Source organism: Dromaius novaehollandiae, chromosome 9 (genome assembly GCF_036370855.1).
Source record: "Dromaius novaehollandiae isolate bDroNov1 chromosome 9, bDroNov1.hap1, whole genome shotgun sequence".
NCBI lineage: Eukaryota > Metazoa > Chordata > Aves > Casuariiformes > Dromaiidae > Dromaius > Dromaius novaehollandiae.
The window spans coordinates 29,190,313-29,209,430 of NC_088106.1; the positions used below are offsets into that span (position 1 = coordinate 29,190,313).

General features: G+C 41.3%; 1 protein-coding gene across 2 annotated transcripts in view; it reads left to right on the plus strand.

The window, feature by feature from the left end:
- VPS8 (VPS8 subunit of CORVET complex) overlaps positions 1-19,118 on the plus strand; it is an 85,803-nt gene that overhangs the window by 44,212 nt on the left and 22,473 nt on the right. For both annotated transcript variants that reach the window (XM_026100544.2, XM_064517059.1), the window contains exons 28-40: positions 17-136; positions 850-906; positions 1,333-1,415; positions 3,084-3,168; positions 3,436-3,534; positions 7,518-7,607; positions 8,104-8,150; positions 13,108-13,249; positions 14,007-14,096; positions 14,513-14,555; positions 15,328-15,431; positions 16,797-16,875; positions 18,355-18,437. In XM_026100544.2, coding sequence (XP_025956329.2) covers positions 17-136; positions 850-906; positions 1,333-1,415; positions 3,084-3,168; positions 3,436-3,534; positions 7,518-7,607; positions 8,104-8,150; positions 13,108-13,249; positions 14,007-14,096; positions 14,513-14,555; positions 15,328-15,431; positions 16,797-16,875; positions 18,355-18,437 — 1,122 coding nt within the window. The remainder of the gene's footprint in view (positions 1-16; positions 137-849; positions 907-1,332; positions 1,416-3,083; positions 3,169-3,435; positions 3,535-7,517; positions 7,608-8,103; positions 8,151-13,107; positions 13,250-14,006; positions 14,097-14,512; positions 14,556-15,327; positions 15,432-16,796; positions 16,876-18,354; positions 18,438-19,118) is intronic.

A 19,118-nucleotide genomic window follows, 5' to 3' on the forward strand; every position in this document is an offset into this window, starting at 1 on the left:
CCCTAATGCTTCTCAGGTCATGGTAGAGAATTCTGACTTCACCCCATCGCAGGTTGGCTGTCTCTTTACCTTCCTTGCCCGTCAGCTTGCCAAGCCCAACAACACATTGTTTGTGAACAGGACCCTTTTTGACCAGGCAAGTATTCCTTTATTAGGAACAGAAAAAAGTCTGATTAGAGTGCCTTGCCACAGAAAGTGTGGCTGGTGCTGTAAACTGAAGCAATTCTGAAAGAACTAATGTGTTATATAACAGGTAGCATCTTGCTAGGACTTTGTTGTGCCTTCGGAGTATTGCACGGAAGCACAGTAAGGGCCATATTTCAGCCTGCCTGTTGGAATTCTGTGAGAAATGGGATGAGGTCCCAGGGGATGGAGACAGCCATGAGTGTTAAAACACTTCTCTTCTCCATGGAAAGGCAGGTTCCTTTGGTCACTCCTGTCCCAGGGTTCTGACATTTCCCTGTCCAGAATCTTTCGGGACCCCTTGTTTACCCTAGTTTTTTAGGTATCCTTAGTTGCAGATTTTGATAGAGAATACCTTGTTGACAAATGGTCCATTCAAGTGGAGCACTCATGTTCTGATTTTCCCTACCTGTTGTTGGTGTTCACAATCTACTTGTTCCACACACCTCTGGGGAGTTTTGCACTTCTTGATGATAAAGAGGTTGTTTGCGTAGTTTGGCTATCTGTTTCCTTTGAGCACACAAACTCTTCTGTTGTTTGGGACAGGTGGTTGATCATGTTTTTTCTAGTTATACTACAGCAAAAAGTTGGTTAAAGTTCACGGGCTTAGAATAATGGTTATGCTAACTAGGCCTAACTCATGCTAACTTCTACATCCTTGCACAGGTCCTTGAGTTCCTGTGCAGTCCCGATGATGACTCCCGCCATTCTGAGAGGCAACAGGTAATGGCCTTTAAAGGAACGTTTCTTCAAGTATGAGGAATGGCCAGACTCTAGAGCTGGGTTCAGCCTTGTTGGGGAATGGATGCTGGCTGAAAGGCGTAGTGAAGATCGTATGCCAGAGCAGTCACCTAGCATAGGAGTGGTGGTCAGCATGGAAAACTTGGGCAGTGCTGTGTGCAGCGGGAGTGGAGCAGGATCCTTCCCCCCACTGCCTGCAGGAGAGGTTTGACAGCAGAAGAACAGAGGCAGAAAAAGTCGTGGAGAAACCCATGACCTTCATAGTGGACAATTGACTAAAAAAAAAAAAAAGTAAAATAATCCCCATGTTAATACAAAGTTCTCTGGAGCAGGAGCAACATGCTCTACAACAGCATTGGCTGTCCAGGTATCAGTGCTATATAATCAACTATTTTTCAATATCTGCAGGTCCTTTTAGAATTGCTCCAGGCAGGAGGGATAGTACAGTTTGAAGAGAACCGCCTTATCCAAATGGCAGAAAAAGCTGAATTGTAAGTTGTGTGTGTACACATTATATAAATATTGTCTCTAAAACTCTTCCAAAGCTTTTTTCCCCCTCAGATATCCTGTTTCAGTTTTGCAGCTGTGATTATTTTCCCTATGCATTCATGTGTGCCTCATTTATCAGTTCATATTTAACCTGTACTAGTCTTTCTCTTCTATCTCACTGGGTGTTCACACCTCCTCTTACCTTAACAATGCTTTGTGTAGAGCTGTGGGAACCTTTCAGTGTGAAACTTTGTGAAGCTTGATGAGCTTTGGCAGTTCCTTTCCTATAGCCAAGGCTTTGCTCAAAGGTGTAGTTGTGTTTTTGAATGCTCTGCCACTGACAGATGGAGATGACTGGTTGGGGTGAGGCCAACAGGTGGATTTATAAGCACGCTAGGGTCTGGAGCCACCCCCATGCTACTCATTTTAGAATTGAGTAGGAGAGACGAATGCAGTGTCTGGAAAGGCTGAAAATTTCCACCATCTCCTTTCGCTGCTTTACCTTTCTGGAAAGTGTCTGTCGGGCCTGGACTGAGTCAGACAGGGCATCTTTATCCAAGTCTTGAATTTGGATGTTACTTGAGATATGTGAATCCACCGTATTACAAAGGACCAGAGGGATAGAAGTGAAAAGGTGGGATGTGCCCTGCCTGTTTTCCTGTGTCCCCTAGAAGGAATTACTTGACCAAATTTTTCAGCCCCGATATGACTTAGAAATGTAGCACAAGCACCTGAGAATCAGAGTCACAAGCAAGTTGATCACGTGAATATCCATACGGATTTTTTTTCTCCTTGTTTGAGAGAGTATGACAGGCAGTGCCACCAGTTCAGTCACTGCTGTCAGAGCTAGAAGACTGGTGGTGTGAAGTTACTTAGCAGATTTTTGACTTGTTTTGCTTCAGTTACACACTGTCTTTATCTGATATCATCCTGACTCAAAATATTAAAGATGCTTATTAAAAATTGAAGCTAACATACTGTGTCATAACACACTACTGAGCCACATTCAATGTATTTTTGGAGCCAGTGTTGTACTTTGGCCTAGCTTAGAGCTGTGTTATGGAAAAAACAAGATGATCCATGAACCAGTGGGACCTGATTTCTTTAAAGATTTTTGTCATCTGTCCCTTGCCTTTCACCTTAATAACACCAGTTTCTCTATTGTGTGTGATGACTCCCCAAAAAGAGAAAGGTCATAGGCTGGTTGGCCTGTGGCTGATATTAACTGTCATATGTAAATTGGAGCCCCCAAGGAGGGGAGCTCCTATATTAACCTGTGTGATTTTTACAAAAGTAAAAGCCTTAATATAAGACACTTCTGAATGCTTTTTGTAAAACACACTATATTTTATCTTGAGTGCTGGTCTTGCAGCAGCAGTTACTGAGTTAAATCTTCTGGTCCTTTTCGAAACTAATAAATGATGAGGGGAGCATCATAAAGATGGTGGTTAAGGGATGAGAGAACTAGAAGGTGTCCAGAGGATGTGAAAGAGCTTCTAGAAGAGCTAACATGGAGGAATGTTCCTCTGGGATTTTGTATAGATCTACTGGGGCATCACAGTCAGGTATCCTACCAACCTGTGCTGTGTCTGGCCTGTGTACTTGCATTCTGCTGAGCCAGCTCAATGAACGTGTTTTTGCTAATATAGAAAGTATCTTTTTCATTTTAGCTATCAGATTTGTGAGTTCATGTATGAACGAGAGCTTCGCTATGACAAAATCATTGGCTGTTACCTGCACGATCCAGTGAGAAAGGTGAGTACATTCGGTGCTTCTGCACAGCAGTGCAGCCCACTCTGCTGGTGATAGTGTGATGGGTGCAGCAGCCCTGGTCTTCTGTCTTTTCTACCTTAAAACTGTACTCCACTTCAGTTGCCTTTTCTTAGCTATAGTCAAGGCTCTGTGTGTGTGTGCGCGCGCGCGTGCATGTGTGTGCGTGTGTGAGAAACACCATGATAAAATCTAATGCTGCTAATGGGGGTGCAGAACATGCTATACCATTTATGTTTTTATGACTTACAGGAAGAAGTTTTCAACTACATTCACAACATCCTCTCTATGCCTGGGTACAGTGCTGAAGAGAAGCAGTCAGTGTGGCAGAAAGCTTTGGACCACATAGAGGTACAGTGTGACTTTAACCCAGCATATCTGAGCTCCTGCTAACTCTTCCTGGATGTGCCTAGTGCTGTTCTGTAAGCAGAAGTGTCATTGTGTTGAATGACAGCTGTGTGGTAAGCCTTAAGAGGAGATTTTGGTATTGTTACAAACAGGAAGTTGAAAACAGCTACAAATGTTGCCTTACTGTGTGTGATGTCTAGCCTGTGTTTACTCTCACTTCCCTCCTCACAAAGTGCTGGTTGCTTTTATGCCTTGTGTGGAGGGGAGTGCCTTGATGGAGAAACTGAGGCAAACAATGATTAAGTCAAAACTGCTCAGAACATGTCTGGCAAAACAGCACATTGCTCAAGAAATCCTTCAGTATTCGTCTGTGTGCTTCATGGGTCTTAGCTTGGACCACCAGTTAGCAGGATCGTGAGAATCTTGGAGTACAAAGGGCAAAATTTGTTGGCATTTCTGTTCAGCATTTGGTTCGAACAAAGCAACTTGCTCTGACTTTTTCAGCATGCTTGTATGGTTTTAGTAGTCATACATTAATGAAAGTGTCTCTCTTGGATTCAGGATGGCTTCCTTGGTTTCTTGGTTTCAAGTATTGCTCTTTGGATAATGCCACCATGTCAGGAGGTGATGGCTAGTGCACACTGTATAATAGGGAAGTGATTCATTAGCAAATCTTTCATCTCCTGAGCCCGCAGCAGCAAGGTCAGGAGCTTGACATCGCTGGCCTCACAATCTGTGGTATCAAGTTCCACATATTACTGTGTTAAATACGTTCAACATTGGTACCTGGGGCACTTCTATCCTGCAGGAAGATGGAGACCTAACTTCTACCCTAAGACGCAAACCGTTGCTAACTTCTCTGTTTAATAACCTTTCCCATCTCTTCGATCTCCTTCTGCTTCAGGAGACGGAGATGTGTCTAAAATAATTGTCCAGTCAGGCATGAGGCATCCATTACATCTATTTTTTTCAAGGTGGTGTCAGCCTCCTCCAGGGTGATCTGGGGATGAGCCAGGACAATAGCTTTGTCTGTAAAGCAAGCAGTCATACAGCTACGCAGAAAACAGCCACAGAACTCTACATCCTGCAAGGTGGACAAAAAAGTACCAGGGACCATTTGAAAGATGCAGAATACGTCTGGTCTCTGCTAGTATCTAAAAGTAATGGATGACTAATGAGAAACTAGACCAAGAGGAAGATGATTCAAAAGAGGTTAAACAATGTGAATTCAGCTCTATGACATGTACTCTATGACATGTACCTTGCTGAACTCACGTCCATGTTTCAGGTACGCTTGGGGAGCCTACAAAAAGCATTGTTGGAGGTGATGGTTGTGCTTTATCTGAATAGATCTGGCTCATGACTGTCTTTTCAGAACAACTGAGGTTACCTGCTGCCCTTTCCGAGTTGAGCAAACTGTTGTCCCCTTTGCTGCTTCGTTGCATCTGTCTGGTTCTTCTCTCCTACTGAATACGCTTGCCTCTGCTTGTATTGGTATATACAGCCCAAGTTGGTTGGCCTTATGGGTGAGCAAGTCTCACTTTGTAAGCACTAGTTTGTGTCTTTATCAAATCACAGGTGTGTCTCCTTGCTGGCTGTCTTCAGCCTGAGGCCTTTGACAGTTGCTGTTCCATGCTTTGGTGTCTCAGGACAGATCAGAAATGTCCTGGGTTGCCCTTCCTGATGTCTCTCATGGTGTTCTACCGGTTTTGACGAGGTTGTCATAGGCGAAGACTGACAACTTCACGTATTGTGTTGTTTGTTTTTTTTCCCCAGGCTGGTGGAGCCACTTCTTGAACATTGTACAGTGTCAGAAGCGTCCAGTGTCCAGCTTGTCAGAGCTGCATGTTTTTCTGACGTTGGCAAGCAATGGAAAATCTTCCTCTCAACTTGTCCATGGTTATCCTTAGATGTAGGATATCTTGTACTGTTCCACCGTCTTTGCTGAAAGGGGCCTGCTGCTTTTGTCTGTGCTGCTTTTTGCTGCTTCCCGTGGAAAACTACTGGGAAGACAGCCAGTTCTATAGGTCATCTTTCTTGGATGCTGTCACTGAGATCAGCTTCCTTTTTCCTTTTGGCATAGTCCTTTTTCTACCGTAGATGTACAGTATGTGCAACATCATGTGGCTTAGCAGATCATTGGCTGCCCTGGGCTTTTGTTCTTTTCCGGTGTATTAATCCTGCTCTCAAACTTTCATAAGACTTAAAATAGCAAATAGAATTTTCCTGGGCTGATGCTATGATTTCAGGGCTTCAAACAACTGTCCTTTCATCTGCTGAGGTACGAAAGCAGCAAAACAGCCTTTTTAGTTGAGACTAGCAGTATCCTTCCTGGTGGGTGTATGACAAAGTCGAGTTCAATGCCATTTCTTATTTTGTCCATCATTCTACACAGCAATTATTCTTTGTTGTTTATCACTTTCGAAGTAAGGTCTAAGGCTCCTTTTCAGTCTTAATGCTATTTGTGAGGGTCACTTTCTGTCCTCAGACCCACGTGCCTTGTGTCACTACTGTCTTCTCAAGGGCTGTCTGCTCAGAAGTGCCATATTTGCAAATTATTCAAACCTGGAGAACCCAAGTTGCAGAAGAGTTTGCGTGGAGGAGGCTGTGAAGCTCACCACTGATCCAGGAGTAGTGACAGTCACAGGGAGGCTGGCCCATCTACCTCCAGCCGCTATCCAGACAAATTAAGGCAGTGACGCTACATCCTTTCTGCATTCCTCTAACTGTGCTGCAGTTATTAAGATCTTTTGCATCCATGGGATTTCCTAGGCTTGTCAGATGAATGAATCGTGCTTCTTGGTACTGAGGAAGCAATTAAGAGCTGTGCCTCGTGCAGGAAAGCTCTGGGGTCAAACACTGCAGATCTGCTTTGTCTTACCGACTTTGGAAGCAGCGTGATTCCATGTTCTCATGTTCTGGGTTACATACAGTGGGCAAATTTTCCTTCACAAATCTCACAAAATGCCTCTTCTGTGGCATATCTTCTTTGAAGAGCTTATGGCTAGGTCCTTCAGCTTGGAAAAGAGCAGTAACGTTCTGCCTTGTTGCTTCCTTGCTTCCCTTCACTCTGGTCTGGTGCTGGTATCAGCTGAATTGGTGGCTGCTACATGTGTTAGGAGACCAAGTTACTGCTAAGCAGCTTTTCCAGAAATTTCTTTTTTTCAGATGTATGTTTATGAAGCTTTTCTTTCTATATCACCCTTAACAGTTGTTTTTGTTTTGTAAGGTAATGCTTTCTCCTTTGTAGGCTTGGGGAAGGGTGATGGAAAGGGTTATCATTTACCAAAAATCTGTTTGAAGCAGTTGCTTCTCAATTATTGCTTCTCAATTGAAAGTATGAAAGCATTAGGAGCTGAAAACTCATATTCTGAGTCATACAAAGTTGTATAATCTTGTATGATTTTTTAGATCAAGCTTGGCAGGAGACAAACAACAGGCATCTTAAAGATTTATTTTTTCCCCTTTTATTACAGTAAAGAAAATATTCCAGGCTTCTTTTTCAGTTCTGGGCAGATAACAGAGGAATTCATGATTTCAGGAAACTTGCTTCTAAACCTCTGGTTACAGTTTAGTTCAGGCCAGTGCTATTTAAAAACTGTTTCTATTTGACTGAGAAATGCCCCGTAGGGTCAGCTGGTGGCTTTGTTTCCTCTTTACTGCTGGAACTCTTCCCAACTGGTGCTAGCTGGTCTTGTCAGCACAGAGTAAAGGGCTGTTGTCAGAAGAGCTCATGAAGTCATTCGCTGGCCTTAGAACAGAGATGTTGTCTGACTGGTGTGAAGAGTTTTGCATTTTTTCTGTTGCAGACTTAAATCATTGACTTTCAGAAGTGTCTTTTTCCAAACTATGATGTTATTTATTAGTTTAGAGTTTTCATCTAGGTAAAGATGCAGTTACAATATGAATGGACTCAGTGATGCTACATAATTTCATTGCCTATAAACTTAAAGGTAATTATTTTTGTTGTGATTCCCTCTCCAAAGGAGTTGTTGTTGCTGAGCCCCTGTAAAGCAGCCGACTTGGTAGCCATTCACTTCAGTGAGCAGATTGAGCGCATCATTACAAACCTTCAGGTAAAGTGTCAAAGTTCTTTGCAGTGCTTCTTTGCAGTGGGGTTGCCATGCTTGTAAGAGACACCTGACACCCTTTGGTGCAGTCATTCTCTTCCCAGATTGCTAAGGGTAATGGTAAGTTTGTCACTCTGCATAAAATAGCTTTATAGCTATTCAACTGCAAGAATTGCTGTGTTAAATTATTTGGCCCGTTTGTGAATATCTGGCCGTAAAAATGTATGATCACTGAGTTGCTAATTGCATCACTTGACAGCAAAGTTTTCAGTTTGGAGTCCAGTACAGCTGGCGCTCGGAGGTCAGGCAGACCTGGTGTCAGCAAACATATTCTCAAAGAAAGTGGTGTATAAGAGTTTACTTAAGGAAAATGTCTAAACCAACTTCTTAAGCAAACAGCAGCCATGAAGAGTATTTCCTTCAATACATAAAGTTCAGGAATCACTCTGGTTTATAGCACATTACTTAAAGTGGTAATACTTCGTCTCCTCCTCTTATGCAGGACCAGTTCTTACTCTTCCAGTTTCTGAGGAGTCTCCTTGACCCAAGGTATGTAAGAAAATTGGACCATTTACAAACCATTGCTTTAAAACATGAGTTAAATATATTCCTCTGAAACAATGCATCAGTATGTGGTCTACATGCAATTTTAGGGCCTAGAAAAGGAGCCTTGCTCTTCACACTGCCCAAGAAAAGGAAAAATAACGCTGTTCTGTGGAGTATTCTTTAGCAGAGCCCACGTCTGGTTTCCTAACTGGGAAGTGGTGTGGGTTCCAGTAAGTGCAGTGTGATGCTTCCCCCACGTTGGTGGGAGTTTGGGCGCTGTATACCAGCTCTTTTGGGAAGGCTGTGAAATGGTTAGCCTGTGACTGAACTGCCGTTTCTGTTCTCAGGCACCCACTGGTTTAATTACTTGCCTGAGGTGCCCAAAATTTAACATAAATAGAAAGATGCTTTGGTCTATTGGCATTTTTCGTTTATATCTAATTTCAGATTTGCTGCCATATTTCATTGCAAACGTCTCTTTAACTAGTTAGTTTGCTCCATCTGCTCCTGTTCTTTCAGTGTTTCAGCACTGGGTGTTCTCTTTCTGTTGAATCAGTTTCAAATGCTACAAGCCCTTGATTTTACTTACTTATTTTGTAAGACATTTATATCTGCACAGCTCCAGTTGCCTTCTAGCAATTGTTAATGCAATTCACTTTAATATTTTCTGGAGAGATCTTGTTTTATCAATTAGCTACAAATTAATTACTGTGCTTTATGAGGAGGAGAACTAAGAAAAGATAATATTATCTAAACTCAAGTGTCAGTATTTTGGTTCTTATCTGAATGGAATGAAAAAGCATGTTTTGGAAGCTAGAACTTAGGAATAGTCACTCTTTTGGATTTTGTTAGGATGTAAATAATAAAAAAAAGACCTTGCTATTTCAGAAGTTTTAGAATCAGGTTTGTATGGAAGGGGTTAGCTCCCACACCTATCATGTTTCTTAGAAGTCAGAATATAAAATCAGAATTTTGACAAGAAAATATCTTGGTTGGGTTTTATAGGTAGGGAAATTGTATGATTTAGTTAAGCAGAAATTATATCAAGCTGGATGTTAAGTAGGACTCTGTTTATGCTATGATATCACTTCATTTACAGCAAGTGAGACCCAGTGAAGATAGTAATTACCCTGGGTTTTAATCTTATGCATAGAATGTCTTCCATAATCTCTGCGTAATAAACCCATCTAATCTAACTCCACCATAATTAGAGCTAAACACAGCCATTTCTCCTATAGTTGTCTTCTAATCAAAAGCAACAGATCAGGTATTCAAACCAGCAAAAGGAAACAACTTTCTATATCTGATCTTACAAAAGATCTCAGCTTTTTCCTCCAAGGCTGATGTTCAGCAAGCTGCATCAAGCTGCGTGGCTTGTGTGGTTGTGCCATGTGCGCTGTAGCAAAGGTTGTGTGGACAGTTGCTATTCTGCGTTCCAAAGTCCGGTAATTCTCTGCACTGCAGTATGATTTTCAGCATCCCAAGCAGTGAAGGTAAACCTTGTACTGACTGGATTGCAGATGCCAGACTACTCAATAAGTAAAAGATAAGTGGGGGTTTTTATGCAGAAAAATGAACAAAATAGTATTGAATACTTCGGATTCACTGGTGGCAGTGACTGACCTTAGAGCAAAAGGTCTAGAAGCCCAAGGTTTAACCTACCAATATTAAACTGTTGCTGGTAAGAAGTGCTCTGTAGAGGTGCTAAATCACTGGAATGATTTTTTTTTTTGTAACATTCAAGGTCCTATGGTCTGTTATCAGTGCAATAAGGTTGTCTCTTTCTAAGACATATCAAAATGAGCTGAATCCTGAGCTATCCTGAGATAGGGAGGAAGGGAGAAATCTTACTATATAAGGCCCGATCTGCAGATGTGCCTATGCTTTGTAGTATATCAGTACATAAAATTGATTAGGTTTTTCTGAAAACATGTCTCTCTTCAATCAAATTAAATGTTTATAGGCTTTTTCTGAGCAAAATTCTTATTAAAAGAGAGACTCTTGGTATAGCAAATGAGCTTTTAATGTCTCAGATACGAAGGATTGCTTGATCACATGAGGGACAAGACTCATCATGCTAGTATAACTATACTGAGTTGGTGGAATTGCATTAGGGATTAATTTGGCCTATTTAATTTAGCTAGAGATTTATTTTAAAGGAATTGGAAAGAGATGAAGGCAGGGAGGGGGGAAGGAAGAGAAGGAACAGGGTTAATAGAAACTGCCTAGGGAAATTAAAACCAAATGTCCGTATGTCCATATCTTATAATCAGCAACAAGAAATAGAGAACGTAGTATGTGCCAAGGCATGTGTAACATATACTACATAAATGAACTGAGGTTCATTTATCATAGCCTTTGCTTTGTTTTCATTTTTAACCTCTTTCTATGCTTTTTCCTCTGTAAACAAATGCATTGAAATGTATCTGTTTGCAATACAATTTGTGTATTGTACCCACAATATTAATGTATTTAGCAACACAGTGTTTTGGGTCTATAAACATATTAACAGATGTCTAAACTTTTAGGTTCTGTTACAGTGGCTCTTCTTATTGATCAGCTAACTGTGACATGGCAAGAATCACTTGTGCTAGGATTTGTGAGAAGTCAGTAGTGATCTCTTCCTTCCTGAAAAGAGTATATAGATTATGGCAGAGGAAATGTTTGGCATGGTTATGTTGAAGAGGTACTTGATCACACTGAACTGAGCAGGACCTGCAAGTCTCAATGCTGTTAGTCAGTTTTTGACATTATTGAAATCCAGCATTTTTTCTTTCTTTCTCCTCTGGATTTCTTAAGTGAAAACAGTTAAGGAAAAGGTTGGCTTGCCTATGAAGCCATGAATTTTCGGTGCCAGTGTTATTTCCAGACTAAATGTTTGTTCTCAAAGTAAAAATGTATGACTTATCATTTTTCATGTTTGAGTAGACAGAGGCCGTTTTAGACAGAAAGCACTTTTTTTTTGCCTAGTACTAAAAAGGAGAACGCTCGCTCCCTTCCCTGTGTGGATGGAGTTTAGGATTTAAGTTGTGGGAGTGGATGGTGAATGCAGGAGGGTAGCTGATTTCTTTAGGCTTTAGGGTTCTTGTTTGTTTGGCCCTGCAAAAGTCCCTTCTTTATTTGATATCAGAACACGGTAGTTTAGATACCATTCTTTTTGTACAATTGTGTCCATACTTTGGAGACACTGATCGGCACTGTGAGGTTTTCATTTCTAGGCAAATATCATTTATAATCAAGCACTTCACACTGTAATCATGATAAGCTGCTTCTGGTGTGCTAGGGACTCAGTGCTCTGCTGGCCTTTATTGGATAATAATCCTGGTAGCTTTTGTAGCTCCCAGAAGATGATAGGGTGAGACTGTATACTAGACCTCTTCCATCCCATGGCTGTAGGGTTTGCCCATCAACACATCCCCTCCTGATTAGGAATTTCTATTCAGAAAGGTAACAGAACTAAATGTATACCTTAATCTGTTTTCTCTTCTAGCTGGGGCATCAGAACATGCTTAAGAGACCTGTTTGCTACAGAAGATAAAGTTTTGCTGTTTCTCTGCACAAGGATCTACAGTGGTCATGAGTTGCTGTTCAGTTTGCAGGGCTGTAGGTGTTCTATCTGTCTTCAGGAAAGGGTCATCCTTATTATCCCAAATCTTGGAAATCTCACGCTTTGTGGTTGCTCTTAGAAACAAGATGAGTGGAAAGCAATCAGTACACAGGGACAGTGACAGGCACTGTGTGCGATTCTGCTGTCAGTTTTGTTTAGCCACATTAGAAGGATACTTAATAAGCTGAGGGATTGGAAAATGGCCACTGCTCAAAATATTGTCATGCCAACAGCTGCTACTGGAAAAGAATTGGAAGAATCCTTTTTAGAGGGACACCTTTATTAATTGAGTTTATTACTTGTATTCTGAGCTTTACCTGCAGAAATCTTGTAGTCCAAAATCAGATGGGAGACCCTAGTCTGGCCTTCTGAACAGCTCATGCCAGGTAGCATCACCCATGGCCTTAAACAGAAAAGAGTAATGCCATGCCTGCACTGCTGAGTGCTTGACCATCATGGCAGCATCGCTCGTGTCAAGCCACAGGAGGCCAGGGAGACAGCGAGGGCTGGAAACACAGCAGAGACTGGAGACTTCACCTGCCCGTACTGAATGAGCAGATGACGTGATAGGAGACGAGACAGATGTATTTAGTTCCAGTTGGAAATGAATGGTTCTGTGGTGCAGCTGGCTATGACCCCTTGAGAGAGGATGAAGCCTTTGACTTGGTGCTGAGCAATATGCAGTACCTGGTTCAAAACCTTACAACTGGAGAGCTGCTCTACCAGTGACCATAATGTGCATAGAGTCATTGTCTCTGCAAGAGCAGAAACTAATTCACCACAATTTTCTTCAGTTTGAGAAGGGGAACTAAATAACTGAGGATCTTTTCTGGAAAAAAGTACAAAGCCATATCTAAATGAGCTATATAGAAGGGATCATAAAGGGATAAATCAGGTCAAAGAAGAGCTTTGTGATCAATAAGCAAAAATAAAGAAAACATTTCTTCAAACACTTGCAGGGCAGGTCTGTAGGACAGACAGATGATCAGGATCTAAAAAGACCATTCAGCTACCTTATGGCTGCAGCAAAGAACTAGGTGAATTTTTTGCAGCTGTTTTCCATGGAATTGCTGGAGTGTTGTCTGGGCTGGAATCTTTCTTCACAGGGTCTTGGGTGGTACGTTCCATACTGAGGAATCAGTGGAAGTTGTCATGCAACGAATGAAATGCCTACTGACTGATTTCCAGCACCAGTACCTCGTAGAGGCAGAATAATTTTTCTCTTAAAAGCACTGATTTTTTTTCCTGTATTAAGCATAAAAGACAATGCAGAACTCAGTAAGAAACTCTTCTTTTCAGCCAGGCTTCTGGACTAGAGTTTGACGTGGGTCTCCTGTGCCTTTTGTATTCCAGAGAAGGCATCAATCAGGACCTGATACACTTACCGCCCTGCATCACTGAGCAGTTCATTGAGCTGCTGTGTCACTACAGCCCAGACCAGGTTTTGGAGACGCTGAAAGTTCTGGAATACTGCAGGCTGGAAGAAACCATCCAGGTAGGAGGGAGATGAATGAGGACAGAGGCTAGGGGAAGCCTTCACATCAGCTCCCACCTCTTTAAAGTACTGTAAAGTACTTTAAAGTGGGTTAATTCCTAGATACTCTCCAAATGCAATTCAAACACTGCTGGGCCTCTCAAGCTGCAAAACTGCTCTCTTGCAGCATGGTTAGCTATATTTAATATACTAATTCAAAATTTACTCTGTGGGCTTATAAGGAAAGGCCATTAATGTACTGAATCTCCTGAGTAACTGCAAAATACAGGTTGGATTCTCATGGATTTGTTTTGTATGAAAACAGACTGCACACATGCACAGGAAAAGAAAATCATGCTTTCCAATTTGGTTAGAATATAGGAATAGAGTTCCTTATGCTGGGAATGTTAGTTTATGTGTTGGAGACATCTGAAATCATGGGAACCAGGTTTTTTTGAAAGCAACACCACCAAAATTTGATTAGTGCTGAAGGAATGCCTGTCTACAAAATTTTTGATTAATAGTCTGTCCTTGATCTTGATTTGTATATGTATTTTTTAAGATTTTGATGCTGGTGGTAGCAATAGTGTGACTTTAGAAACAAGTGCAATATAGCCTGTGTGGGGAAAAGTAGGAATGCTCAGACTGGGTAATATGTCTGTTAACACGTGGAGACAAAATCCTCTCTGACCATCCAGTTGTCGTTGTCTTATCAAGTAAACAAAGCAAACGCCGGGCAATTTCTTAAGATAACAATTCACTTTTTGTTCTAACTCAGATAACACAGAAACATCAGCTCCATGAAGCATCCTCATATTTACTGGAGAAGAAGGGAGATATCCATGGTGCCTTTCTGGTTATGCTTGAGGTATGGTGCAGAGAATGTGGCATTTTTGCTAGGCTCCTCATCAGCATGATGACTTGTGTTAAGGTTTGATATTGTCACTGCTGCTCAGTTTGTTTCCCACTTGAATGCATGGAAGCGTTTACCGTCTGTCAGAGAGCAATGTTTTAGCTTGTCTGCAGACTCAGCATATCAGTGTATTTTTCTGGCATGTTTTGAAGATTGTCTTTTCAAGCATAACAGATAAATACTGAAATTTATTTTTCTTAAAACAAAATCCATTTTTGAGCTTTTGTTTTCCTTTGCATATTTGGAAAGGAATTTGTATTTTGTTAGTCATACTGGGGAAGAAAATGAGGGCGAGCCTTTGTGAACATACCTTTTAAAAACGCATTAAGATTCTTCGAGTTTAATGTTCTGGGTTCTCTCTTTTGTTTTAGCGATTGCAGAGCAAGTTGCTGATGCTTACGCAAGACGATGAAAGTAAGAGCTATCAATTTAAAGTCTTATTTTCTATCAAAAAGAGGCAGACAAATACAAGAATGTAAAATGTATATGTTTGATACCTGGCATAATGAGATCCTCTTTCATGATTCAGGTTTCTGGGTATTACAGTGACATTTTTTATATACATATGGCTGTGGTAGTTATTGTGATGAGACTTCCCCACTCTGCTACTCAGATCTCTAGCAAGACTTGCAAACAAACTTTGTGGTGGATTTTCTGTGTTTGGTCACCTGCCCTGTTAGCTCTTTTGGCTGTGACTGATACTCTCCCTGGCTTACCAGAAATGTTTCCCTTGTTAGAATCCATTCAGACTCATTACGGAACTGTATCAGTTATTATATGTGAACAGTGATGAGAGGCATCTGAAAGTAGCTTTTCTGAAGCAAATTTCTTAGAGAAATGAGACTGTTCTGCCTACAGAAAGTCAATGTATGCATGCCTGCACCATTAGCTAGCCCCAGGACTCAAGGGCATCTAATCATATGCAGTGCTCATATTTGTTGCTAGCTATATCCTAAACCACAACTAAGATCTTCCCTATTAGATTGTGTGAAATGTTTTATAGGCCCAATTTATTCTACTATTCAGGAAAAATGCCAAAAATCGCAACCTGTGTTTATAGTGTAGTTGCGTGTTATAGGGAACAGATGTTAGATGAAAAGCATGATTTTATTTTGTAGGATGATTGGGAGTTAACATGTCTGATCATTTTTATAATTACAATTTGTTCTCCCACCCCAAAACTTAGGTTCAGCAGATCTCCCCCTGCTAGAAAATATTGAAGATACTCTAATGAAAACAATTGCTCTTTGCCAGAGGAATTCACACAATTTAAACCAGCAGCAGCGAGAGGTAAGGGAGTAAAAAGCATGTCACTAGAACTGACGAAGGTCTCTGCATACCTAGAAACTTTCTCCTCTTGTGCCCCTTCTTTTCCTTACCTATCAGATCCTGATGCATCTCAAGCAGTCGTGTTGCTCTGCCTCATATTCTTCTTGCAAAGGTCAAGGTTTTAACTCCATAAGAGAGAAATTCTCTAGCGTGTGCTCACTTATAAGAGTGAAGCACAGAATGAAGTGCATATCAGCAGTGGAGAAGCAGCTGAGACAACATCCTTTCCCCCATTCTTAGCTCCAGTTGAAATTGTGGCTTGAATGTCCATCAGACACTAAAGAAGGCAAAGGATCCCGACTTTGTACCCTTGCACTGAGCAGTTGACGTAGTTAGGAATTTAATGTCAGACCGGTCTTGAGGGGTAGAGACAATACAGCTTGCCTGAGTTCTTGCAGAGAGCTTGTCATCTTGTATTGAGGTTGTTTCTCTATTTTGCCAATGTCAGTGACGCTGAAGGCATCTTTACTCATACAGCTACACATAGCTTACGTAGCTAAACTCAAACCGAGAACATTGTTCATGTGTCTGAAGACGCAGCGTGGCTGAAAGTCAAAAAATCTGTAATTTCTTCTGAGCACTGTCCAGCATACAAGGTGACCAGCTCAGGTTCTTCTCTCAGAGGGTTTTGCTGTGCTACAGACAGCTGCTGTGTTTTATCAAAGAGGAGGTGTGTACGTGCACACACAGAATGCTTACAGCCAGCCTGCCCAATTGGACAGGTTTGAATCAGTGTTTGCTCTTACTCTGGGTCCTGTTCCACCTGGTGGCTAATTGCTTTGTCACTGCCCAGATAAGATTTGACTCCAGCCACCAGGTGAAGGATAAGCTTCCTAGGTACAATATCATATGAATTTTCACAACTCCTGTATTACAGTTTGGCACATGCATCGGACTGTTTAGGTGATGGTTTTTATTTACATTACTTGTGTATCACTGATGTGTATACTCCCTGGAGAATTTAGACGTCCCACTCAAGTCAGGATCTGTTCACTGTTCAGCCTTTTATGTAGGCAGTTTCTACCCCAGAGAGTTTGCATCTTACATAAAGAAGAAATTGGAGAGGGGACAGCAGGAGCCAAAGTTCCCTTATGCTCTGATCCCAGTCAAGTGGTATGTTGGTCTAAAATGTGATTGAGTTAGACTGAAAGCTTTGCTCTGAGACTATTTTAACATGCTTCAGGTCTTTTCCACTGCAGTCATAACATGAAAAATGTAATTCTGTTTTTCAGCATATGGAAGTGAGTGTTTGGAAGATATTGGTCACACTTGACTTTTAGTTTTACTGTTTTCTTACTGGTTTTGCCTTGTGTTCAATTACTTTAGGCCCTCTGGTTTCCCCTGCTGGAGGCTATGATGTCCCCGCAGAAATTGTCTGGTTCTTCACAGTATCGATACTCTGAGTGTAAGTATTTTGACATTTTGCGGCCCCAGATACTAATCAAAATCTGTGTGCTGTCTCTCCTACTCTGCTGATTGCATAGGCAGAAAGCAGGTTTTGTTACTCAAGTCCTAAATTCCCTGCTGTAGATCTGAGCTGTAGTGGTTGCAGGACTAAGAGCTCAAGTTGGGCATTTGGTAAGCTGCAGCTGTCAGCCAGGTACGTTTTTGATCCTCAGTGGAATAGATGCCCTACTGCAGACTCCTCTGATCAGCCAGTTCCGTTGAGGATGGTCTCAGTTAAAAAGCCAATATGCGCAGCGTGTACAAAGGCTTTCCAGGCTGTAAGTAGGTTGCAGTCTGCACTGTGGAACTTCTGACATAATACGCTATCATCTTCCATGCCTAGCCTTTTTGTACTCCTATGCCTGCATCTGTCTATTATATTTCAAATTGGTAAAACTCGAATATACCCGCTAAGTTCTCTACTCTAGTTCCATCCACTGAATCTGTTGTAGGTGTTGGTAGCACATCTGGAATCTTGCAAAGCCTCTCATTATGGGAAACTTGACAGCAGTTAAAGAGAGGCTTAGATATTCTGGTCTTGGGACAGAATAATGTGTTCTGGTCTGTTCCAGCCCTGTTTTCCACAGTGACTGTAGTTTTGCATGGTTAAGGACCACAACATATTGCAAGAAAGTGCTATGGTTAGCATCTTGTCTGGCCTCCCTCTGCTGCTCTCCCTCCAATACCTGGTAGCTGTGCCCAGATTCATGGGGATAGTCTTGCAGAGATCAGTGACCCCACACCAAACATCACTCCTCTTCCTTCAACTCATCTTTTCCTCTAAATTCAGAATGTCCCCTGGATTATCTATTCTGAGAGCTGATTCCTGCAGAGAGGAGATTTTCTTAAGCGGTACCAGAAATGATGATATAACAATGATATAACAAAGTATAACACACTTGAATCCCTGCATAACCTTGTTGATTCGGTTCCTGAGATATATACTTCCCAAACCACTCTAGCTCATTGCCCCTGTGAAGAAGCTGAATTGCTGGGATCTACACATATCTGAATATGGGCTCTTACTGTTGGTAGGTGGGGATGAAGAAAAAAAGTGTCATGCAAAGGTTAATTCTAGGCGCTTTAGTCATGACTATGACGTGAACAGGGGTTGCAGGTTGGCTTTTGGTAGCAATAAGAAAAGTGAATGATGATGCTACAAAGAGAGTCTCAAAATGTGAGAAAGTTTAATGCAGGCAGGGAGTGGGAGGAGTGGGGAGAAGCATCCTGATATTGAAATCTTTTAAATATACTTCCTGATACCAAAAAGCCGTATGTGCGTTCTTAGTGTAAAACATGCACAGAAGAAAAAATTTCTAAAAATGGTTTTCAAACTAGAAAACATGAAGTAAAATGAAACTGTCTTAATTTGAAAGATGAGCCTTTCTTTACTCAAGTCCTAACAAGCTGCTGGTGATTCTTACACTTGATATTTCAGCTTTGAAGAGTTTGACAATGCAAGTGCTAAACAACATGGCTGCGTTTATTGCCCTTCCTTCGATCCTGCAGAGAATTCTACAGGTGAGTTTCTGCAGAGGAGAAAAACATTACAAACAAACCTTCACCAAACTCTGTCTTTCAGTTACTTGGTAGAGCTGAACACATTCTTGATTGAATAGCAATTTCTGTGTCGTTAAAGATCAGATTAGCTAACTGTCTAGTTCGAAGTATTTTAGTGAACGTTGAGTTGTTGAGATGTAGTTTGGAAAAGCCAATAGAATGACCTGGAAGATTTGTCCCTCTGAGGAGACATGTGGGAACATGTAGACTTGTGAGTAATTTGAAGTAATCAAGTGAGTTCAGTGAGTAAAAATTGAGGTAATTTCTGCAAACCAAATAAAATATTATCTCAAAGGATGCAATTACTTTGAGCTGAAGCCTAGCCATTCTGGGGACTGCTGCAGATGTAAAATCATGACAAATTTCTCACAACTTTGAACTAAATTTGTTGAAAGCCATGTAGCTAAGGCTTTAAAATGGACAGTTGCAAAAAGACCAAATCAAAGTTTATAGGCTTTAGGGAGGGAGGTGAAGACTGGACCATTTGATTGATGGGGCAGTATATTATTTTAGATTTGCTTTTGAGTAGCAAGCATCTTGTAAAAGAACTGATTTAAGAAACGAGTCTCTGCTCAAGTGATCACAAGCAGATTTCATTTGTTAAGTTGCAAAATGGACAAAAGATGAGGTTGAGAGTTAAGC